Source organism: Solanum lycopersicum, chromosome 7 (genome assembly GCF_036512215.1).
Source record: "Solanum lycopersicum chromosome 7, SLM_r2.1".
Classification (NCBI taxonomy): Eukaryota; Viridiplantae; Streptophyta; class Magnoliopsida; order Solanales; family Solanaceae; genus Solanum; species Solanum lycopersicum.
In genome coordinates this window covers 61655391-61682364 of record NC_090806.1, presented here as the reverse complement: position 1 = coordinate 61682364, position 26974 = coordinate 61655391, and the positions used below count along the sequence as shown (strand labels likewise).

At 29.7% G+C, this 26974-nt stretch overlaps 2 protein-coding genes across 2 annotated transcripts; both read left to right on the top strand.

The window, feature by feature from the left end:
* Nucleotides 1–6430: 6430 nt before the first annotated feature.
* On the top strand, nucleotides 6431–7692 carry 2A11 (metallocarboxypeptidase inhibitor TCMP-2). Its single transcript, NM_001247833.2, has 2 exons — nucleotides 6431–6551; nucleotides 7266–7692. Exons 1-2 carry the CDS (start codon nucleotides 6485–6487, stop codon nucleotides 7487–7489), a joined length of 291 nt encoding a protein of 96 aa, NP_001234762.1. The 5' UTR covers nucleotides 6431–6484; the 3' UTR covers nucleotides 7490–7692.
* A 9407-nt stretch (nucleotides 7693–17099) lies between these two features.
* Nucleotides 17100–22882, top strand: LOC101259955 (protein RGF1 INDUCIBLE TRANSCRIPTION FACTOR 1-like). The gene is made up of 4 exons (XM_069286718.1): nucleotides 17100–17176; nucleotides 19636–19905; nucleotides 20664–20816; nucleotides 21608–22882. The coding sequence occupies exons 1-4, from the start codon at nucleotides 17135–17137 to the stop codon at nucleotides 21689–21691; spliced, it is 549 nt and encodes a 182-aa protein (XP_069142819.1). The 5' UTR covers nucleotides 17100–17134; the 3' UTR covers nucleotides 21692–22882.
* The last annotated feature ends 4092 nt before the right edge of the window (nucleotides 22883–26974 follow it).

Below are 26974 nucleotides of genomic sequence, written 5' to 3'. Positions count from 1 at the left end.
ATTTTTTTTTTCTTCTCTTCCATTTTCATGGACAAAATCAGTATCAATTCTTTTTCAGCCTAATCATAAGACAGGACATATCATATGAGCCATTTGTTTATTTATTCCATGATTTATGGTGTGCTGGATACAATAGAAATTGTTTAATTTTTTTCGCTAAAAATACTTTTAATTTTTCAAGCTTTAGTAAATAAGAATATCATACGAAAAATATTTATATATAATCTAACATAAAAATACTATAAGGGTGGAATAAAGTGGGAGTGGGGTTCTAGGGTTGGATGGTCATGAGAGTTAAATGGATTGGGAGAAACTAATAAACTTAAAATATTACTCGTGAAACTTTTTTTTAAAAATTTTATCCAGAAAATTATTTTTCTTATTTTGTAGGGAACTTTTAACCAACTATATATATAAGAAAATTGGAGTATAATTTCAAAAATATTATCCTCTACACGAGACATTCTTAACTTAATCTCATTCTCATATATATATATATATATATGTATGTATGTATATATATATATATGTATGTATATATATATTCAACAATTTGTCATTTGAATTCAAAAGCATAACTAGTTTATATTCGTGTTGCCTATAACTCAAAGAAAAAGAAATGGATTTTATTATAAGAGGTTATCTTCGTAATGGAAAAAAGCAATGAAGAAGATATGGAGGTGTAAGATTACAACAATATTAGCCATAAAGGTGAAGGTTATTTTTATAATGGAGGAAGTAATGAAGATATTTAGTGAGCGTAGATTCTTAGAGTAGTAGATATTTACACTATAATATTTTATAATACTCCCCATTGGATGTTCATAGATAATGTTTCTCGTCAAAAATTTTAAAGAAAAATTCAATAAAAGAAATTTCAGTGAAGGAAAAAGAGGACACATATTTTTAATACTCATTATTTTTTGCCTCATTAAACTTTGTCAGGAAATTCAGTTGGACAAAATTCAAAAAAAATAATAATAGTACAATGTGTATAATACTCAATTTCTTGTGATGATGTCAAATCTTATATTTCAGCTTCTATTTGATATTAGTAGTGATTTCGTGAGATGTTGCATCGTTGAACTCATTCGAATATATCATTTTCTGATTATATAAATGTGATGATGCTTTGAGTTTAACCAAATACACTTTAAAATCATTCTATTTATGCCCTTGTTGTAAGTATATTACTCATTGAACTTGTTCATAGAAATGATTATTTCGTGGACATTAATTTGTAAAACAAGTTTTTTTGGATAATAACATGAAAATAATAATTATAACTTAATATTCTTTAGAGCAAGTTGATATTACATTAGTGAATTATGACTTTATGTAGATCAAATAATTTTTTCTTACTCTGCATAACCAAGTATTCTTTGATTATTTTGGTTAGAGATAATAACTTCATATCAAAATTTGATCTCATTCAAAACATTTTCAAATAAAAGCAACCATATTTCTTTTCTGTAAAAAGAAATTTCTTCATGAATAGAAACAACAAGATACATCAATGCACTATTTGCTCTAAGACATGGTACTTAAAATTATTTTCATGAGATCAAAATTGAAATTTTTTTTTATGTTGAGTGATTTCACAAACATTGGAAATACTTTATATTCTATGGAACCACTTTAATCTTTTAAATTCTTCAAAGAGTATTTTATAATTATTTTAATTGTCTAACTAAACATCATAATCATTTCTATACGTATTTAAAAAAAATTATCTAGATTGAAATAAACCTTATTGCATTTAGTATATGAGAATGCATCTATAAAATAATGTCTATTTTTGGTGGAAAATATTTGTGCGCCAAAGCACGGTTTGTATTTTATATTTTACAATATTTTTGCACGGTAATATAGTTGCAAGGTTTTACAAACGAATTATCTCTTGAACTTTAAATTAAGTTCACAGTTTATTCCAAAAATAATGTTCAACTTCTAATCATATCTCCCCCTATTGCTAGAAAAATATAACATTTACGCCCAACTTCATTTAGGATCCATTTTTATGCATGGTGGAGCAATTGGATCATATACTACATATTTTTTTAAAAAAAATAGATAGAAATTATTTAATCTTGATTCCGAATCAATTGTGATGGGAAAACCTTATTAGTTTGATGTGTACATATAATGTTTTATGTCAAATAAATTTATTTTATACTAAATTTTATTTGAAAGTATTTTTCTCATAACAAATAATTTAACTATATTGGAGACATGAAAATTCTACAAAACCAACTTGCATTATCAACATAATTTTATAGTTTGAAATTGTGCTCTTAATTAAACAATTCAAGATAACAATCTGGTAAAATTAAAATTACAAGTTGATAACAAACATATACATATGTACATCTCATAGATGCATTCATTAAATCATATAATAGTAAATGCTTCACAATAGAAGGGTCTATATTCATTTTTTTTTTATGTGTCAAACAATTTTGAGGAATTCAATTTCATCTTTAACTGGTACAATAATCATTTTATCATGAAAATAAGCAGCTCAAGAGAATTTTTGAAGAATCTTTTATTTCTTTAACATTTAACCACATGAATTTTTAATTTTTTTTTGCAATACATTTAAACCGAAATGGTCAAACGATCAACCAACTGATCTTTATTCTAATAAACTTCTAGTTTACATTTGCATGTGAGTGCATCATCATTATCATATTTGTACACAACAAACAAGAAAAAAATATAAACAATATTTTATTTAAATATTTATATTCCACTTTGACTGTAGATATTAAATCTTGTCATCATTTATAGTCTCAATATTATAATTTTTTTATTTTTTCAAAATTCAAAAGTTTACAATTATTTTTTTGAACTATAATATTATCCAAGATGAACATCTCAAGAAGAAAATTATTAATATTGTTATGGTTAAAATTTTACATACAATACTTGTTTTTTGCTTTACTTTTATCTTACCGTAGATACACAATCGACGATAACTTAGTGATCACACAATAATAATTATTTTGTTCATGACACAATATTTATAAGAAATACTTATTTCTTTCTTTTATCCTTCAGTAGTTCATAATAAAAACATACCATAATATTTGTGATGCATTCATAGTACGTAATGAAATGACAATTTATGTCAAATTATTTTCTTTTATACTCTCAAACCTCCCGTAAAGGTGAGATGAGTCATTTATCCAATTATACATAAATATGTCTTTATTCATGCTCTTTATCACATTCTGACACATTCACTTAATTTCAAGAGTAAGCAAGCATGATAACTGAAACTATTTATGCGTATCTTACCTTGATATTTGACACATTACATGACACACCTCAACATCACTTTCAAAGATTAAGCGCACCACCATATTATCTTTCTTTTTTTTTTTATGAAGGTTTTATAAAATTATTAAATTAGGTCCAAAAAATTGTTTGTCAAATAACCTTTTATACTAGATTGATGACAAAAATTACCTTTACGTTTTGAAAGACCATTTTAAGACCTAATCTATCAGTGACTCCTTAAAGTTGGCACAATATTTCACTTAGACACCCTAATTGAATGATGTTCATTTTAAACACCCAATGTAGGGTTCCGCTATATCATTTTGACACATTTCTTAACATCAACAAAAATATATAATGAGTATGTGATATACTCGCGAATGACGTGAAAAATGAAGACATTTGTTATTTGTATCAAAGTAGTTACTAAATAATTAATTTTGAATAAAAATAAAAGCTGACCAGTAAATCAATAACACATAATATTTTCCACCTAATAATTAAAATATAAAATAAAAAAGAGCCATCTCAGGGTCATCTGCCCACCATTGCTATTTCAAAGAAATTTGTACGTTAGTTTATAGAAATTGATGTTAAAATTCTTTCAAGAAAAATTTATGAATGAATTTATTCTCTAATTTAAAAATATTTTCTGTTATTTTTGTTGAAAGAAATTTAACTTGGATAAAATGGTGGTTAAAACTGGAAAGAAGAAAAGAGAAAAAATAATTAAAAATCATTTCACGCTCTAATCAATGAGCGTATCACATTCATTATGTTATATAAGCAAAAGTGACAAAACGAAAATAATATATTACATGAAATGTCTAAAATAAATATCGTCTAATTAAAATATCTAAGTAACATATTGTGCCTAACTTTAGAGGGATCATCAATAAGTTAAACCCCATTTTAATAACTCATAATTGTCCTTTTTATTTAATATTGTCACAAATCACAATGATAATTAACATTAATTTGTCCTTTGTGACGTCCATATTCATGCATTTAACCAATCATCTTCATTTGGACTTATTATCACAATTATCCCACTTTCCTCACAAAATGGAGCATTCAAGTGGAATAGACTACACGATTTTTAATTTCATCAAAAACATCTTTTTGCTTTATTCATTATTATATTGTCGCTATTGTTGAATTTTATTTGCCCTAAATTTCTTACCATAAATAGATTTTTCTTTTAGAAAAAGGAGATTGACTAATTCTTTTCTTGTAGGAAAAGGTTTAGGACTCTATAAATAGAGACATATTCCTTCTAACTTAATCAACATTTACAATGTAGTCTTAAAGACTTTGAAAGTTTTTGGTTAGGGGGAGAAATTGTGGGTCACAAGCTTGATACGTTATCAATTGTGTAAACCTCCCATGTATTCTGAGTGAATTTGGTTGAGGTTGTTTCCCTCTGTATTTTGTACTCTCATATTTATAGTGGATTGTTCATCTCTTTCGTGGACGTAGGTCGATTGACCGTCGATTGACCGAACCACGTTAAATCTTTGTATTTTTTGATATATTTCTCATTATCTTCTTACTCGTGATCTTTCAAGGTTTGCATTGCTATCTTCCGCGTTACACCAACTTATTTACGATCCTAACAGCTATGGTGTGGAAACATAAATCAAACATTTTACTGATATAAACACATCTTTGATTATAACATGATAGAAATTTGAGCCCAACTTTTTATCATCATTATATACAAAAAGTTCTAAATTTTTTTTTTGATGTAGTAAAACTTAAATCCATAGTCTTGCCCCTAAACCAATGACATAATATATAACCCAAAATATACTAGTTTTCGCCCTCGAGCCCTTTAAAAAGTATAGTCAATATTTACGGTGACCGTGAATTTCTTAATTATGATATATAATTTAAAAGAAATCATGATCACATTCTACTGATGAGAACATGTGCTAATCAAGGGAAAACATGGATGTGAAAAATACTTTTTGTTAAAAGTAAAAAAAAATGTGAAATTTTGTTAGTTATTTACTACCTATACATTATTTGAGCATGTGCAAACTTTACAAATACCTAATAGAAGATTTTCACCTGCCTGTATATATGTAAATTAATTATAATGAACACTCTCACATAAAATAATTATCAGTATATACATTAATACTTGCCCTCCACAATGAATTAAATAAAATGTAGAACATGATCTACACTTCAATAAAACTAAGACCATAAAGAATAATTTCAAAATATACACATGTCAACAATAAATTATTTGCATATTATATTAACTTACTAAACAATCTTTACTTTTGAAATATAAAAATAATCAAGTTATAAGTCTGCTCAAAGTAAAGCACTTGTTAGACTCATCTGATTTTGAGAAGGTAAGCAAATTGATGGTGCATAATAGTCACAAGTAAAATATAAAATAGATTTCATTAGTAAAATTGTTTTTTACTTTCTTTATATATAATTATCAATATCCTTCAATGGTAGGTTAATTATATTGTTAACTTCTTGTTGAATTAAAGCAATAAGACAAGAATATTAAAGATAAAAGAACAATAAAAATAGAAAGACTAAGAGATAAGAGTTTTCTTATTCTTCTTTCAATAAGTATCATCAAGTGTATACAATATAAATTTTTGTATTTTTGATCTATCTATTTATAATGTTATATATAAGCATACAAAAGATCAGTCATAAATATGACTTTAATCATGAAAATAATGAAAGAGATTATGAAGGCGTAAGGTTACTAGAATAATAGTCATTAAAAAAAGGGGTTATCTTTATAATTGAATAATTGATGAAGTAATGGAGATAATTAGTGAGCATAAATTTTTTTAAAAAAATGGACATTTACACTATAATATTTTATAACACTTTCCCTTAAACATCTAGGTATAAATAATGAGTCTTGTCAAAATCTTAGTAGGAAAAATTCTGTGAAATTTTTTTAGTGAAAACAAATGATATAAATATCTTGAATACTCATTATTTGTTGTCTCATTAAAAATCTTATCTGACCTATAAAATAAATTATTTGCTCAACTCAAAATAGTTTTTCATTCTAAAATTAGTATAATTATTAGTGAATATTTAATTAACATAATTGTATACTAAGGGGCCTATAAATTGGATTCTTCTCAAAGAAAAATAAAATCACCACACAACTTTCTTCTTCTGCTCATCAATTAGCAATTAATCCAAAACCATTATGGCTGCCAAAAATTCAGAGATGAAGTTTGCTATCTTCTTCGTTGTTCTTTTGACGACCACTTTAGGTTCACAACACTTCTCCCTTATTTTGTTTTCTTAATTTCTTGGAAGTCATATGCATGTGTTTGGTATCATGGTATATATATAAAGGAAAATATTTTTCTTAATTACTGGTTTTCTAATGTTTGGTAGGTAATCGGAAATTATTATGAGATAATGAACTTGCAAAGTCATTATTATATAACTTTTTTTTTATACTTTGATTTAAGAATTCATTTTTCTCATTTTATATAAACTTATTTTTCAACAGAAAATATTTTTCGAACTATTCAAACACACCCTAAGACATTACATATATATATATATACACCCTCCGTTTTATATTACTTAATGCCTATTGAGTTGGCCCACCCTTTAAGAATGATTCAATTAGAGATATGTTTTACTAAATTAACCTATGCTTTAAGACTCTAAATTTGGCTATTACTATTTTACGTTGTAATTTAATGACAAACATTTCATAATGACTATAGTCTGAACTTAATTAGACAGACGTATCTATAGTTTGCTTACTAATGATTCATAGCTATATATTTGGAGAGGAGAGAGACAAACGATATTAAGAAAGGGAGGAGAGAGGCGAGGTAAATCTGAAATAGAGAAGAGAAAGGCAACCAATTTTGATCATCTATCATACTTTTGATTATTATTTTTATTATATGTACGTTTACATTACAGTTTTCGAATTCTTACATTAATCTTAATCATAATATATACAGTTGATATGTCTGGAATTTCGAAAATGCAAGTGATGGCTCTTCGAGACATACCCCCACAAGAAACATTGCTGAAAATGAAGCTACTTCCCACAAATATTTTGGGACTTTGTAACGAACCTTGCAGCTCAAACTCTGATTGCATCGGAATTACCCTTTGCCAATTTTGTAAGGAGAAGACGGACCAGTATGGTTTAACATACCGTACATGCAACCTGTTGCCTTGAACAATATCAATGATCTATCGATCGATCTATCTATCTATTTATCTGTCTCTGCGCGTATAGTGTTGTCTGTACCTTTGGTGTGAAGAATATGAATAAAGGGATACATATATCTAGATATATTCTAGGTAATGTCCTATTGTATTTAAAATTTGTAGCAATGATTGTTTGAATAAAAACATACCATGAGTGAAATAATTATTCCACATTAATTCACGTATTTATTTCACTTATGATACGTATTTTTGTTCCTTTCGCGTAGATTTTTGATCCTTTTCCCTTTTGAATATTAAACATTAAACACAAATAATGTTTATTAAATTAAGTTAATATTTTTATTTAGCTATTTATATTTTTATTTGAAATCAAACTTGATAAATATTTATAAAGATAATTAACAAGTAATGTGACACTAACACCATGTAATATTATCTTGTCGTTATTTATGATAATATTTTAAAATTATAATTTCAGTTAAAAAATTATTAAAAAAACATACTTTTAAAAAGTGAGTTAGCCTCCGCTACCCACATACTTATGAATTGGACTAGTTGTTTTTTGACCCACAAAAAGAATGGGCTAATTAAACCTGACCTATCAAATTTCAGAATCTGCATAGATTAGTCCGAACGAAATGAGTCAGCCCGTATTGAACAAAATATCAACAAGGACGTTATGTAAAGATGTTTAAGAAGGAAAAAAGATTTCTAATACATATGGACTTTCAATATCCCAACTTTGTCTGGCGATCTGAACCCTGCTTAGTTTGTTGATCATTAACTTGTCTTGCTATGTATTTAAGATTTAAACTTTATATGTTTAAACTTACAGAAAATACATATAAATCTCTCAAGACTTGGCAACATAATTTACTTTAGTACTTAAACTACATGAAAATTTAAATATCCTTTTAACATCTTTGAAGTGAATTAAATTATCACAATCCGAGCCTACACCTTGGACGTGGCCGGCACTCAAGAACCAGTGCTGGTCCCCAAGCTAACCCTCATCCTGACTGACTACAAGCGGAAGGCTAACTTAAGTATACAAAAGCTTAAAACTGAATAAAATAAACTTTACAAGGTTTTAACACAAATGAACAACTTTGAAGAAAATAATATATTCAACTAGCCATAAAATAGACAACTTTAGTCTTTAAAACATTTAATAAAATAAATGCAAAATATAGACTCCTTAACTAAACTGACTATCTATGGAGCCTCTAATTGATAAAGATGGAAGTCGGGACAAGACCACGACATCCTGACTAAACTGAGAAGTAAATAAAATCCCCCGGAAAAAAAGGAGCCTCACCATGGCTAACTCGAACTCGGGGATATATCAATGAAGCTCCTGTTGATGATCTTGAAGACATGTCTCTGCATCATCAAAAGATGCAGGCCAAATGGCTCAGTACGTAAAATGTACGAGTATGTAAGGGAAATTCTAAAGTATAACATAAGCTTGATACTTGAATAAAAGGAAACATACTTACCTCTTTTCAACTCAACTCAAATTAAGAATAAGATACTCAACTCAAAGATTAGGTATTCAACGCAAATATGGCACTCTACTCAATGAAGTACAAATTAACTCAGGATACTCGACTTAAGATACTCAACTCCCGACACTCAACTGAACTCATTTCAATATAAAGCAGCTTAAAACAAGTTCAGTATAAAGTAAAGTTGTTTAAAAACATGATGTCAACTCTGTGTGTATAATAAGGATACAACATAACTTTGAAATGTATATAAAAATACAATTAACTGATGTATATAAAAATACATTAATCTATGGGAGATTCTCTAACCGACAACCATCACTTAAGGGCTAAGATGATGATATAGCGATCTACCGCACGCTGCCATCGCATCTTATACCCGGCCAAAGGTATAAGACCTGAACTGCCTAATGAATCCACTAATAAACTGTTAAAAGGAATCATCTAAAAAGTATGACCCTTTTCTACCCATAGTGGCTAACATGGTTTATGGGGGCTGTGAGTTATCTGAACTCTCCCCCATATCGGTGCTCAATACTACTCCAAAAAATATACTGCTCTTATGTTTAAAAACATACTGATTCTGTGGTTTGAAATTATTGCTTAAAGCTTAGATTTTTGAAAAGCTCTCTTTTGAAAATCGTAGTTTCCTTTTTCTTCTATTAAAGCTAGACATAGGCTATGTAGAACTCTAGCTTACCTTCCTTCTCAAAAGTTTGAAAACATTTGCTTAGATTCTTAGGGACTACTTAGTTCCCTTGTTGGAATTCTACCCTCCTGAATTCTTCAAGGGAACACGTACAAACTACTTGTTTCTGTTCGCTTGAAAACTTAACAATAATTGTTTTGAACAACACTTTGTATTATTCGTAAATTTCAAACAATACAACGATTACAAAGCTTTGTTATCTAAGAAATTATAAACTCTAATTCCTTCTACCCAAGACAAAAACTAATCCCTAGTTTTATATCTTTTAATGTTTTTCAAGTTTTTCAACTTGTCAAGCAACTCCTTACTCACGCTACTCGGATTGTAAACAAGACTCTTGAATACAACATTACAATTTTCCACTCAACTTGCAGCACTCAAAAGTATTTATAAAAACTCTCTCAAGTCTCTTGATCGTGTTTTGAATTCCTCTCTTTGTAAGTGCGCAATTTTTTCTGATGCAAATAGCTCCCTATTTATAGATCAGAACTTCAACAAATCCTTGTACAATTCAACTTGTATTTGTCTTCTACAAATTCTTGTTTACTTCTACTTGGACTTTGATCAAAACCTTATTGAACTCAAATTTGTTTCCAGCAGTTTTCCTTAACCAAGTAAACTACTTTAAACAAAATGTACATATAAGTTTCCTTAAATAAGTAAGTGAATTTTCTTATATAAATAAGCGAAACTCGTACGCCGCACCAACACCCTTTTTAAAGTATTTCGTATTTCATTGGAACATGTTGCGTTACCTGTTCGATACAATTTTTGCCATTTTCAAAATCTCAAGATTAACATCCCTTATAACTCTTGAGAAGTGAACTTAGCTTGATACTCGTTGCTTACTTGAAAACTTAACTCTTAGGAAATACTTAGTTCCCCTATAGCTTTTGAGAAATGAACTCAACTCTTTACTCTGCTTGACTTGAATTTTAAGTCTTTTAAAACGAAGTGAAAACGTTTGTGAAAGACTTTAGAAAACTTTATAAACTTTACTTTGACTTGCTTCTTAACTTTTAGACTTGACACTTAACTTTTCTTGAATTGAAGTATGGATTCAAGGTTCATGATCTCATGTTTATGATTTCATGACTTTCAACTTGGAGGGTTCATGAGGAATTATGAGCATGAACTACTCAAATCGAGAACTGAAAGATACTTCTTAACTCAAGATAGGAATAAGGAACTCAATACTTAAGACTTAGAACTTGGAGATACTCCTCCTCCCAATGATTCTCAATTAATGAAATTCATGCGAAAGTTATGGACATGAACAACTCGACTCTAAGGTCTAAGTAACTAGATGAAACTCTTTTATGAATCTCTCATTATATTATTTACTTTCTCAAAACTTAGTTCATATCAATGATGGATCTCAAAGAACTCACAATGCAACTTAAAGACTTGAACTCTACTCTTAACTCTCTCTCTCTTGAATGTGAACTATGAATTTAAGAGTTATGGTTCATGATACGATGGATCTAGGTGATATTTTTGCCTCATGAATACATACTCTTCACTCTTATACTCACTTGTTTGAGTCTTGAAAACAAGTTACTAGAAGTTGTAGAAGACTCCTCAAAAGAACTCGAAGGTACTTTCTAAAAAAGGCTTGAAAGAAATCTCAAAACTTAATCTTGACTTTACCTTGAATTTGAATTATTGTTTCAAGGTTATGATTCATGTTATGAATGATTTATAAGTGTTTAGAAGTATTTTAAAGTGTTAAGAATCAAAAGGACTGAAGATACACTTTAAATAAGCTCAAACGGGACTATCGGTGCAAAAGGAATGGGGACAGGCGACCCTAGCACGTTCTGGGCTCGGGGCACTAGACCCTAACTTCAGCTACTGACTTTGGGCGCACTGCAGGCGCGTCGCCCCAGCACTTTGGGCACATCTGGGGCGCGCCACGCCAGCCCCTTTTCAGGCAACATTTCGACGAATTTCGCCTCTCGTTTTTTGACCCTAAATCATTTATCGATTTGTTTTCTCAAGTTTAGTCCAAAACTAAGAGTTATTATTTAAAAATAACAAATATATGAACAAATAAAAGAATTACGCTACAGTGAAATATGAATTATTTTTGTATATTTACCCTTTAATTGTTGTAGTAGCTTTTTGCAGAGTGCTTATAGTGGTGAGTGGGCAAGTATTGATTCTTACATTTTGAAATTAAAATATTTAGTTTTGTGATAAATGTGACCTATTTTGTAGTTATGTGTATGTAGCACATTATATAACATAACAAACTAGTTGCTATTTACATTTACATTAATCAAATCAATTGAAGGTTAAACTGCTTTTTCTAAAAGACATGCAGCATGTTGATGAATTATTTATTCACCTTCCTAATCACTATTTAATTATTTTTTATCCCTCACACCAAACGTTCTACTAAATTGGAAATCATGTCATACTATGTTCATCTTAATCTCCCTATCTAGATTAGCTTAACATCTAATATTGGGTAAAAGAGCTTCTGTCGTTATCTCTCGTAAGAGTTAATATTTGAAGAATTTAAATAAGTGGTGAATTTTGAACCAAAAGGTGGATGACTAGGGTATTTTGGACCCAATAGGTGGGTGAAAAGGGAATTTTGGAGGCAATAGGTGGATCAAGGATAATTTTATACCATTTCTAATACTTTGAGGATATTTTAGGCCATTTTTTCTGTAAGTATTAAATGCGTTAGTATGATTATTCATTTTTCTAATAAATTTTTCTAACTGATTGTTAATTTGTTGCTAACATATTATTCAAGTTTAATGTTAGGTTACTAATTGATTGACACTATATTCAATAGGGATAATGCCCAAGTACCCCCTCAACCTATCCCCGAAATCTCAGAGACACACTTATACTATACTAAGGTCCTATTACCTCCCTGAACTTATTTTATTAATAATTTTTTATCCCTTTTTAGCTTACGTGGCACTATCTTGTGGGCCCAACGATAGTTGACTTTTTTTTTTGAACTAGTGCCACGTAGGCTAAAAAGGGGTAGAAAATTACATATAAAATAAGTTCAGGGGGGTAATAGGACCTTAGTATAGTATAAGTGTGTCTCTGAGATTTCGGGCATAGGTTGAGGGGGTACTTGGATATTTTCCCTATTCAATATATTAAATGAATGATTATTCAATAATAAAATATTTATTAGTTTACTGCATTTAAAAATCTAAGAGCACAAATATAAATCCAAAAATACTAATATCAATTTTAGAAATCATATTAGAATGAAACAATGCAAAATCTATGATAACAAGTTAATTTAATTTCAATATGACACATATCAGTACATCAAAAATTTAATTTGAGCACATTTATCAAGAATATTGACCAAATTTAATTGTTGGTCAAATTTTAAAAGTTAATACGCGTAACAACACAAACGTAAAATGAAAGTCTCAAAACCTGAACTAACCATCATATTAGATATAAAAATGACCTTCCGAAAGCTTATCGCGCTGACAAAATTCTCATCAGAGCACGTTCACAAAAAATGTTAAGCAAAGTTAAATTTTGACTTAAAGATAAAAGTTAAAACACCTAAGGTATAAACTGAATATGAAAACCTCAAAATTCAAATCAACCTTCCTATAAGACGAAAAAATGCATTTCACAGCTAACTGCGCTTATGAAATTCAAATTTGAGCATGTTTCTCAAAAAAATGATCAAATTCAAACTTTAATAAAAAGTTAAAAGTGAAAAAGCTTAACGATACAAACTGAGTCTCAAAACCCGAACCAACTATCCTATGAGATCAAAACTGAACTTTATGGCTAAACGCAATGACAAAATTTCAATTCGAGCACGATTACCAAAATATTGACGAAAGTAAAATTTTGGCTAAAACTTAAAAGTTAAAATATCTAACGACACAAACTAAAAACGGAAGCCTCAAAACTCGAACCCCTTGTCTTATTAAATAAAAAATGACCTTCCGAATCTAACTGCACTGACAAAATTTTAATATGAACACGTTTATCAAGTATATTGATTGAAATTAAATTTTGGCCAAAATTTATAAGTTAAAACACCTAAGTGCACACACTAATAATGAAAGCCTCAATATCAGAACCAACAATTGTATTTGATATAAAATGACCTTTGAAGTTAATGAGGCTGACGAGATTCTCATCGGAGCACGTTCACAAAAATATTGACCAAAACTTAAGATTTAAAACACTTAACGGCACAAACAAAAAATAAAAGCCTCAAAACTTAAACTAACCTTCCTGTCAGATTTATAATTACCTTTCAAAACTAATAACACTGACATAGTTTTAGTTTGAACACGTTTACAAAAAATATTGACCAAAAGCAAGTTTTGACTAAAATTTAAAAGTTAGAACGTCTAACGACACAAACTAAATATGAAAGCCTCAACAATAGATATTAATTTACCAAAAAATTTTACTTCAATCAATAAATTATCAAATATTCAAATATAAGTTAGTAATTAATAATTTACCAATATATTTTATCACATTTGGTAATAGTTACTATTCAACTAAACATTCATACGTAATATTATCAACTATTAATTAGTATGTTGATAAATTTTACCAATGAATTAATAATCGGTTGTTATATTACCAACTATTCTAATGATGTAAGTAATTTATAAACTACAATCTTTATTCTTCGACAAAATTTCCAACTAATTAGATATTGGTTGGCAAGTTTACCAACAGATTATATTTCATTACTATTTTACCAATGTATTTATATTTGGTTGGTAAATTTAGCAACAGAATCCAATTGTTGATAAATATATGGTTAGTAATTCATTGGTAATATGTTATTAAATTATATAATTTTTTGGTCATATTTGCCAAACGATATATATTTCGTTGGTAATATTATCAACAAAAGTTGTACATCAGTAAAATTTCAGTTGGTAATCCATTGATAGAATGTTGCTAAATTTGGCACCATTTTTTCCCGTCATATTTACCAAATAAAATACTTAGTTAGTAAGATTTTGCTTGGTAATCTGTTAGAATTTTGTTATTAAATTTTAAAATTTAATTTAGATAGAAATATATTGATAATTTGTTAGTAGAATACAAACCAACTCAAGTTGTTAGTAAAATTTGTTGACAATTTGGGTTTTTTTTTCTAGTGAGATCTTTCCAACACCGCCAAGTTTGCGCATTTTCGATATCGTATGAGGGAGATATGCCTATCGAAAGTTTGGCTGTTGAAGAAAGGAAAGCCCCATCCGGATTTAAGGAAGGGCAAACTAGTCTTTTCACCAATTAATTTCCAATTTCATTTTAAGGGATTTATTGGGGTAAAAACTAAGTTTAGTTCAGTTTTAGAAAATAAAAAATCACGCTTAGGGCTTGGAGAAGAGAGAAAACAAGAAGGAAAGTGAGAAAAGCCAAGAATTCGCCAAAAACGTCAAGGCTTGCGAGTGGATTTCGTCGAAGGTGATCCATATCAAGGTATGTGAGATCTTTTCGTGTTGGGTTAGTTCACCCACACACCAACTTGTTTAAATTCAGCGATTTTGAGTAGGTTGAATGATAAAAAGTGAATTCTTGAAGAAAATTGTTGAATTCTTATTGGTTGAGTGTTGATTTGATTCACGTTTACGGCTTGTTTTCTAGTCAAATCTACTCGGTATTGAGGATACTAATGACTCTGAGTGTTTGGGAAAAGAACCATGGAAGTTTAGAGGGTTTAGAGATGAAAAACGAAGGAGAAAAGGAGCATTAATCTCAAATCACAGAAGAAGTATGTTTTAAAAACATAAGAGTCATTATATTTGGGGAGTAGTATTGAGCCCTGAATTGGGGACGAGCATGAGTTCATATAACTCACATCTCCATAAAACCATGTAGTCACCATGGATTGAAAAGAGTCATACTTTTTAGATGAATTCTTTTCACAGTAGACTAGTGAATCCATTAGGCAGTTCAAGTCTTGTACCTTTGGCCGGGTATAGGATGCGCAGGCAGCGTGAGGTAGATTATTATATTATCACTATAGCTCAGAAGTGATAGTTGTCGATTAGATAAACTCCCAGAGAAGTTAAATGCATTTGTTTATATACATTAGTTTATTTGTATTTTTACATACATCTCAAATTTAATTGTATCCTTGTATACATTCAGAGTTTACAACATGTTTATTAAACAACTTTTCTTTATATTGCACTTGCTTTTAAATTGCATTATATTGAAATGAGTTTGTTATTCATGAGTTGAGTAGAGTCAAGGTAAGTGTTCCTTTTTACTCTTTTTCAAGCTTAAGTTGTTTAGCATTCCAACTCGCATACTCGTACATTCAATGTATAGATGTCATTTGGCTTGCGTCATATCATGATGCAAATGCAGGTAACTAGGATCGGCATTCGGCGCACCGTTGATCCAGTGAGAAGCTCAGAGATAGTTGGTAAGTCTCCCTTCATTCCGGAGGACATCTTTATCGTTCAGTTATTTGTTTTAGTTTTCAGTTGTTAGGATGATTGGGGGTCTTGTCCCAATATCCCTCTTTATTTTAGAGGTTTCATAGACAGATAGTATTACTTTTATTTAGTTTTTTCCTTTCACTTGTAATCGACTAAGACTGGGTTGCCATTTTGGCTAATTATTACTTTTAAGTTATTTATTGTGTTTAAGTCTTCTGCTGAGTAAGTAAGCTAGGCCAAGGGTCCGCTTGAGGTCAACAATGATCTCCGTATACCAATCTCCCCCAGGGTATAGGCTCAGGGCGTGACATATAAAGAGAAAATCAATGATTTACCTCTTCCTTTTATTATCATTCCGTTTTTAGTAAAAATAAAAAATTAAAACACAAAATTAATAATTTGCCTTCATTTCAATTTTACTAAATCTAATTACCTCATACATGGATAAATCCTAAATATGTGTGCAAATGCCTTACTTGGAGAAATTTTAAAGTGAGAAAGCTTGACTTTACCTATAGGATTGTTTTGGAAAAAAACTTTAAATGGAGGACTTGAATAGAAAAGGGAAAAAATTTCATAGAGTTTCAAAATCTTTCTATGTTCACACTATTTCACAAGCAAAATGAAATGAAAGTATTGTCCATTACATACATATAATTTGACCTCAAAATTTTTGGTTTTACCAACTCAAAAATCTGTCTTGGATTCATCGCTTCTCATCGTAGGGTATAATTGGAAGAAATGTTCCATACTTTCTCATCGAACATATCTCCGTTGTCTCTTGTAATATAACGGACAGTTAGAGAACCGAGGGTCCATTTGTCATTATGTTCCTCTAAAAAAATATTTGACTAAAACAATTGTCTTTATTACTTCTTGACAATTTAGTACACTTTGAGGGAACATATACTAGCAATATAAAATCCTACTAGTAGTTTTATGTGGCTTCTTCAAATACCATTTTCAGAAAAATGAAACGCTCTAGAGAGGAAAAAATTGGGGGGAAAATGAATAGCTCTGATTCGTTATCTTTTGGAACAAAGGAACAGGTATATACGTTATACATACATGTACCATTATTGATTTTCAATTGTATAACTTTTTTGTTAGTTTTAGTATTCAAGATGCAAGTATCTTATAATTGGAATTTTGATTTACTCAAAATTGATTGTTTATTTCTATGCTATGTGTTAGATTTAATTTTTACTATTTTATTCATTCTTTTCCATTTCAAAAAGGAAGTAGAAAATTAATTTTCACTTTGATTGTTGATGAAATTTCATGGGATTGGCCCGTGTTTTCAAAGATGTTTTTGGGGCGAGTTTCGGGACGGCGCATATCGAAAATTTGCCGGGCCATAAATTAAAGACCTAGATTCATAAGATGTAAGTTTTAAAATTTGAGGCGTAAGCCTCGAGCATAACCACGCAAGTCCTGGGCGTAAAAACCTAGGACAAACCTTTAGTTAATTTTTTTGCTTCAAAAATCATATATTTTTATTATGATGTAACGATTTCTCAAACAATAATTATTATACTTTTTTTCTTCATTATTGATTACTAATACTTATCTCAAACTAAAATCAGAATATAATTTCTATATATTATAGATTATTATAAAAAATCATTTGTAAAATCATTGAAAAGTTTACTTCTGCTTATTTTATTAGTTATAAAACTATAGAACTGAATACACATGAGACTATGCCCGGTAGATCTATGAGACTTACGCCTCGTATATCGAGGCTTACGCTTCGCCACGTACTATATAAAATGTCTCGCCTCACGCCCCGCCTTTTAAAACACTAGACTGACTATGTGTGTTAGCCTCATAAGTGATTTGTATAAAATGTAACGATTGTTGAAGAAATTGAATTTGGATCTACTTTGTAAAAGCTGTGTTATGTCTTATTATTATAAAAATTAATTAAATAATTTTTTTGGGACTTAATTAATTACATCATCTTGTTTTATACAATTTATCTTTGTGGACATCTAGAAAATGATAACATATTAGAAAGTTTTCCGGACGTGATTTTACGAGAGACTTTATGTTTTCTAATTATAGGCTATACTTGATTTATTTAACAGTTAAATATTTTAATCTTGATAACTCTTTCTTGTTAGATATATATTTAAGGGAGAGGGGAGTCGTCTTATGCTTTAGTGGCTTGTCTGTATCGTAAAATCAAACATGTACTGATTTTGTAGTTTTTAACTATATTCTATTTTGCGTCGTGTACATTTTTTTTTCCTCTAATGGAGTCTAGAATATGCAAACTTCTTACGGTTTTGTATTCTAGTTCAGGTTCATTCTACTTCTTTTCACATTAGAAGGCGAGCATATTTTGCCCTAAATCATCATGTAAAACCATATTTTCATTCTATGTCTTTGTTGAGTTCTTTCTTTCAACTCGGTTCATGGACTTGATGTGAGTTTCTATTGGACGATGTATTGATAGTTATACTTCAACAACACTCCTAACCATGTCAAACAAACTTCCTATTTGCTACAACCCAACTTCCAAGTATGTTAGAGACTATCTTTTTGCTTCAAACCCTCCTATCAACATATAAGGTATCATTTTCTTGACAAGTCAATATAAAAAGATGAAGTAAAATAAATTTTTGATTCACATGTATACTCTAGACTCTATTATGTATTGTGTTGACAATATAGATCTCCACACTGAACCCTAAATATTTCACCTTCCTATCAAATTTGAAATTATTTTATCCCGCCTCAAGATAAGTTAGTTCAAGAATTTACATTCTCGAGATAATATAGTTTGCATATCAAACAACCCCTTAAGTCTCAATCTATACAACATAGCAGGGAGAAAGTGGACAAAAAAAATATACATGATTCGTTTCATGTTTTTTTGTTCATTTCTAATTATGGAGATGCATATTTTCATTAACTCAAAAATTTGTGGAAATGTTTCTCTTTTGTGTTCCACTAAAAGTTTCTCATCATGTAATATTGTCAAGAAAATCATAACATACATTTCTGATTATTGTTATATATAAAATGTATGTAGATGTTCTTAGAACACAGTCAACTACAAAGAAGTGAAGTATTAGTTTCTCCTAAAAATTAAACTTTCAACTAGCTAGAAATTGAATGGATTTGATTCATTCCTAAACGAGCCTTGATATAATTACTTTAAATCTTTAAAGTTCATTAAAGTTCCTGATCAAACAATTGTTGGATGAGAGTACACTTAATTGATAATTAGTTTGATAAGTATTTTCTTTTCTTCATAACTTTTTTTTGATGTATGTATATTTGATGATATAATATAAAATTTACTGTTCAAATAATAAGAAAGCATTCTTGAATAGATAATTAGGTTGATAAGTGCTTTTTATTTACTTGTAAAAATATGTATATTTAATGATAATATTACTTCAGGTGAGTTTACTGTTTTGAAAAGTGACAAACTTTTTGTAATTCAATTAAATCAATGAAATATCATAATCTATTAATATAATGACTATATTTGTAGGGAAAATTGGAAACTCCTAGCAGGGATATGCCAGCATGGCTAAGGCCATTTTTGAAGAAGACATTCTTTGGGACATGTTTGGTACATGATGAACTTCAAAAGAATGAGCTGAACAAGTATTGTATCACGTGTGATTCAGATTTATGCAAGAATTGCATTGCTACAGACAAACACAATGGGCATGACCTACTTCAGATTTATCGACATGTTTACAAAGATGTTGTTCCTCTTGATGAGATGGAGAAATATATTGACTGCACTAGAATTCAGGTAAATTTAAATTAATATAGTACCAGTTCATAAAATGTAGTCATTTGTTTATACTATTATTATTTTGGATATTATTATAAAAAATATTATTTATTAATATAACAATTGAGATTTTTACATATACACAATTTGTACTTATTATTGTAATATTTTGTTCTAAGCAACGATAAATTCATAAAATCAGTATTAAGTTTTTGGGGTCTGTACCCTAAAAACAAGCATTTTACTAGTCTCATCCTTGCCTCATCTATGTTTTGACCCACTAATTAAGTCATTTTGTGGATAAAAATTTACAACTCTACCCATTTAGTTGAAGAACAAAATGGCTGAAGTTCAATTTTATTTTATTTTTGTTAAAACTTAAGAAACATATGGTTGATTTTGTTTTGTTTTCCTAAATTCATTCTCTAATGCACATACATTAAAGTTTAGCTATTTTTATTTGGATTCCATATAAAAAGCATCTGAACTTTAACCATATATAAATTTTATAGTGGGTAGATCTGTGTACACTATTTTCTATCGGTTGCACAATGATTGATTATTTTGCTCATACAACAATTTGCAATTCTTGTTGTTTTCACATAATTAGTATTTGTATATTAGTTCGGAAATAATTTCTCTATCTCCAGGAGATAATAGTAAAGTATGTGTAAATTATTACCCTTTTCATACCTCACCTAATTAGGATTTGACTGAATATGTTATTATAGTGTGTATGTGTTAGTGATGAGATATATATAATTTGCTATGTGCAGCCATACAAATGCAACAAGAAATGGGTAGTTGCTTTGAATCCGCTGCCACATAGTGGATCTGGCTCTCTAATTGTTGGAGACCCTACTTGCTACACTTGCAAAAGGAGATTGAATGACCCTGAACAATTCCGCTTTTGTTGCATTGCTTGTCAGGTATATATCATTTTCTCCGTTTCAAACTAAGTGGTTGTTTCGCGATGATTTTTATATTATTTTTAAATATGTCTTTGAAATTGAATTTTGGAAATTATGTTTGATCGGGCACATAGTTTAAGAAACAGAGAGGGATTTTATTAGGTATGTTGTTGTTGTACAATCCTAAATAGAATGTTGAAATCGAAAAAACGTACTCCCGCCATCTCAATTTATGTTATATTGTCTAACTTTACATAGATTCTAAGAAAGGAAGACTTAAAATTTATGGTTAAAATAAATCATAGATATTTGTGTTACTAAAAATCACTCATTAAAAGTGAAATGATTATTTTAAAGCTAAATTGTTGGTAGATATATCGCAATGTATCATTAATTTTGGAATTGACAAAAAATGAAAGTGTATCATATAAAGCTAAATTGTTGTGTGAAAAGTCTAGTTTCCCTCATCTCCCTTGAAGTATCTGTATTTTCTCATCTCCCTTCTTCCACAACCAATCCCTAGTCTTACTTTCAATATATCCCTAGTCTTACTTTCAATATTTCTGCATGTTTGGAGTTTTACCATTTCAGTTATGTTTATTTTTGGGAATTGTATTTGAACTTTAATCTTTATTAATATAATTGAGAAGTGGTTATTCTTGTATTGGATTTGAGTTTTTTAGCCTAAATATAGGGGGGAAACACTTTAAAAAGACATTTATATTGAAACAACAGAAATATTATATCTCTATAATGTAAGTATTATATAAAGATTTTGCGAATAACACATGGTATGATGGAATTTGTAGGTGGAAGCCAAGCGGGAAAAGCCTGTTGAGACGAAGAGGAAGCGCAAGAGGAAGGGAATTCCTCACAGAGCTCCTTTGAAATAAACATGCTTTGCTTCAATTTCATCATTTTGAAGTACTTTGCTTGAATAATTTTCAACTTTGTGACTTATGCTGCTACTTGAAAAACTTATGTGCTTTCAACTCTTTTTATTTTTAATTAAGACTTTTGGGACCTAATTTTCTTGCATGCATTGTCATTGTGTGGTTAAAATATATGTGGATGCATGATCACTTTTTTAATGGGCTATTGTTATTTGAACTTTTCAAAAATATCAATCGGTACGTGTTGGATTTTTCGAAAGTAAAGTATTTTTTGGAGAATTCAACATTGATGCGGCATCAAAAGTGATGAGTTCACTCAACTTAGCTTTGTTTAAGGTGACTAGTACTTTCTTTGGTATACGTGTATGTTGAGTCCATTTTATATTTGTTTCATAACTATGTTGACGTTTCTTCATATATTTTGTGAGTAGTTTTTGAAAAATTTGTCTTCATATATTTGTTAGATTTTCAAAAATTGATTTGAAAATAGTTTTGTTGTTTTTTTTTTTGGAACTTGACTCTACTTAGAAAACTTAAATTTTTTCAAGCAAAACGTATATCCAAACGCAATTTCATATTCTAAAAATCACAATTTAGAGAACTCATATTTTCAGGTTTCCATTTCAAAACTAAGATTAACTAGGAGCTTAGTTAGTATTAATTAGAGTGACACATGTATTTATTCATGGGCTAATTAACCGATATATATATAATTCATGGTACATATATACACCAACATTTTTTTTATGTGTTAAGGGGTATATATATACTACATTTTTTCTATATCTGAAGACAAGATGATTAATTCATACTATATATATTTATATTTATTGGAAAAAATGTGAATCAAACTAAACCAAGGTTCAATATAATATGGTTTGTCTACAAGGGCTTGATGAACACAATTGTAGGGCACTGCACCCAGAATTGTATGATGCAGGTGATGTAAGACTCAAGGATCCATAAAGGAAACCGAGAAAATGGGCACGGCAGCTGAACATATCTAATTATCCAAATTTCTTGATTTTTCATAAATGTTACCTGGTGCCCCGGAGCACAAATATTTTTTTCTCAAAGAACAGTCTAATGAGTTAGGGAATCACCATGTATACTCACACAATTTTTTAACGCCTATTTTTCGTATTTACATGCCTTTTTTAGGAATTATCCAAAATTTTTGATTTTTTCTTGTCTTATAGCCCCCATGGATTTGGCGCCTCGGAACACCCAATTTTTTTAAAACTTTGTGTGATGATTTGGGAAACCACCACATATATTCATATCATTTTAACGCCTAAGTGCACACACTAATAATGAAAGCCTCAATATCCGAACCAACAATCGTATTAGATAAAAAATGACGTTTGAAGTTAATGATGCTGACGAGATTCTCATCTGAGCATGTTCACAAAAATATTGACCAAAGCATAAGATTTAAAACACCTAACGGCACAAACAAAAAATGAAAGCCTCAAAACTTAAATCAGCCTTCCTATTAGATTTAAAATTACCTTTCGAAACTGATAACACTGACATAGTTTTAATTTGAGCACGTTTACAAAAAATGTTGACCAAAGGCAAGTTTTAACTAAAAGTTAAAAGTTAAAACGTTTAACGACACAAACTAAATATGAAAGCCTCAACACTAGATGTTAATTTACCAAAAAATATAACTTCAATTGATAAATTATCAAATATTTAAATATAAGTTAGTAATTAATCATTTACCAATATATTTTTATCACATTTGGTAATAGTTACTATCAACTAAACATTCATATGTAATATTACCAACTAATAATTAGTATGTTGGTAAATTTTACCAATGAATTAATAATTGGTTGTTATATTACCAACTATTCTAATGATGTTAGTAATTTACAAATTACAATCTTTATTCTTCGGCAAATATTTCAACTAATTGGATATTGATTGTCAAGTTTACCAACAAATTACATTTCATTACTATTTTACCAATATATTTATATTTGGTTGGTAAATTTAGCAACATAATTCAGTCGTTGGTAAATGTATGGTTAGTAATTCCTTGGTAATAAGTTATTAAATTATATAATTTTTTGGTCATATTTGCCAAACGATATATATTTCGTTGGTAATATTATCAACAAAAGTTGTACGTCAGTAAAATTTCAGTTGGTAACCCATCGATAGAATGTTGCTAAATTTGGCACCATTTTTTCCAGTCATATTTACCAAATAAAATACTTAGTAAGATTTTGGTTGGCAATCTGTTAGAATTTTGTTATTAAATTTTAAAATTTAATTTAGATAGAAATATATTGATAATTTGTTATTATAATACAAACCAACTTAAGTTGTTGGTAAAATTTGTTGGCAATTTGGGGGTTTTTTGTAGTGAGATCTTTCGAACACCGCCAAGTTTGCGCATTTTCGATATCGTATGAGGGAGATATGCCTATCGAAAGTTGGGCTATTGAAGTAAGGAAAGTCCCAATCCGGATTTAAGGAAGGGCAAACTAGTCTTTTCACCAATTAATTTCCAATTTCATTTTAAGGGGTTTATTGGGGTAAAAACTAAGTTTAGTTCAGTTTTAGAAAATCATAAATCACGCTTAGGGCTTGGAGAAGAGAGAAAAGAAAAAGGAAAGTGAGAAAAGCCTAGAATTCGCCAAGAACGCCAAGGTTTGCGAGTGGATTTCGTCGGAGGTGATCCATATCAAGGTATGTGAGATCTTTTCGTGTTGGGTTAGTTCACCCATACACCAGCTTGTTTAAATTCAGCGGTTTTGAGTAGGTTGAATGATAAAAAGTGAATTCTTGAAGAACATTGTTGAATTCTTGTTGGTTGAGTGTTGATTTGATTCATGTTTACGGGTTGTTTCGAGTCAATTCTACTCGGTATTGAGGATACTAATGACTCTAAGTATTTGGGAAAAGAACCACGGAAGTTTAGAGGGTTCAGAGATGAAGAACGAAGGAGAAAAGGAGCATTAATCTCAAATCACAGAAGAAGTGTGTCTTAAAAACATAAGAGTCATTATATTTGGGGAGTAGTATTGAGCCCTGAATTGGGGACGAGCATGAGTTCACATAACTCACATCTCCATAAAACCATGTAGTCACCATGGATTGAAAAGAGTCATACTTTTTAGGTGAATCCTTTTCACAGTAGACTAGTGGATCCATTAGGCAGTTCAAGTCTTGTACTTTTGGCCAGGTATAGGATGTGCTGGCAGCGTGAGGTAGATTATTATATTATCACTATAGCTATTAAGTGATATTTGTCGATTAGAGAAACTCCAAGAGAAGTTAAATGCATTTGTTTATATACATTAGTTTATTTGTATTTTTACATACATCTCAAATTTAATTGTATCCTTGTATATATTCAGAGTTTACAACATGTTTATTAAAAAACTTTTCTTTTTATTGCACTTGCTTTTAAATTGCAGTATATTGAAATGAGTTTGTTATTCATGAGTTGAACAGAGCCAAGGTAAGTGTTCCTTCTTACTCTTTTTCAAGCTTAAGTTGTTTAGCATTCCAACTCGCATACTCGTACATTCAATGTACTGATGCCATTTGGCCTGCATCATATCATGATGCAAACTCAGGTAACTAGGATCGGCATTCGGCGCACCGTTGATCCAGTGAGAAGCTCAGAGATAGTTGGTGAGTCTCCCTTCATTCCGAAGGACATCTTTATCGTTCAGTTATTTGTTTTAGTTTTCTGTTATTAGGATGATTGGGGATCTTGTCCCAATATCCCTCTATATTTTAGAGGTTTCATAGATAGATAGTATTAGTTTTATTTAGTTTTTTCCTTTCACTTGTAATCGACTAAGATTGGGTTGCCATTTTGGCTAATTATTACTTTTAAGTTATTTATTGTGTTTAAGTCTTCTGCTGAGTACGTAAGCTAGGCCAAGGGTCCGTTTGAGGTCAACAATGATCTTCGGATACCAATCTCCCCAAGGGTGTAGGCTCAGGGCGTGACATATAAAGAGAAAATCAATGATTTACCTCTTCCTTTTATTATCATTCCGTTTTTAGTAAAAATAAAAAATTAAAACACAAAATTAATAATTTGCCTTCATTTCAATTTTACTAAATCTAGTTACCTCATACATGGATAAATCCTAAATATGTGTGCAAATGCCTTACTTGGAGAAATTTTAAAGTGAGAAAGCTTGACTTTACCTATAGGATTGTTTTGGAAAAAAACTTTAAATGGAGGACTTGAATAGAAAAGGGAAAAAATTTCATAGAGTTTCAAAATCTTTCTATGTTCACACTATTTCACAAGCAAAATGAAATGAAAGTATTGTCCATTACATACATATAATTTGACCTCAAAATTTTTGGTTTTACCAACTCAAAAATCTGTCTTGGATTCATCGCTTCTCATCGTAGGGTATAATTGGAAGAAATGTTCCATACTTTCTCATCGAACATATCTCCGTTGTCTCTTTTAATATAACGGACAGTTAGAGAACCGAGGGTCCATTTGTCATTATGTTCCTCTAAAAAAATATTTGACTAAAACAATTGTCTTTATTACTTCTTGACAATTTAGTACACTTTGAGGGAACATATACTAGCAATATAAAATCCTACTAGTAGTTTTATGTGGCTTCTTCAAATACCATTTTCAGAAAAATGAAACGCTCTAGAGAGGAAAAAATGGGGGGGGGGGGGGGGAAATGAATAGCTCTGATTCGTTATCTTTTGGAACAAAGGAACAGGTATATACGTTATACATACATGTACCATTATTGATTTTCAATTGTATAACTTTTTTGTTAGTTTTAGTATTCAAGATGCAAGTATCTTATAATTGGAATTTTGATTTACTCAAAATTGATTGTTTATTTCTATGCTATGTGTTAGATTTAATTTTTACTATTTTATTCATTCTTTTCCATTTCAAAAAGGAAGTAGAAAATTAATTTTCACTTTGATTGTTGATGAAATTTCATGGGATTGGCCCGTGTTTTCAAAGATGTTTTTGGGGCGAGTTTCGGGACGGCGCATATCGAAAATTTGCCGGGCCATAAATTAAAGACCTAGATTCATAAGATGTAAGTTTTAAAATTTGAGGCGTAAGCCTCGAGCATAACCACGCAAGTCCTGGGCGTAAAAACCTAGGACAAACCTTTAGTTAATTTTTTTGCTTAAAAAATCATATATTTTTATTATGATGTAACGATTTCTCAAACAGTAATTTCTTCATTATTGATTACTAATACTTATATCAAATTAAAATCACAATATAATTTTTATATATTATAGGTTATTTAT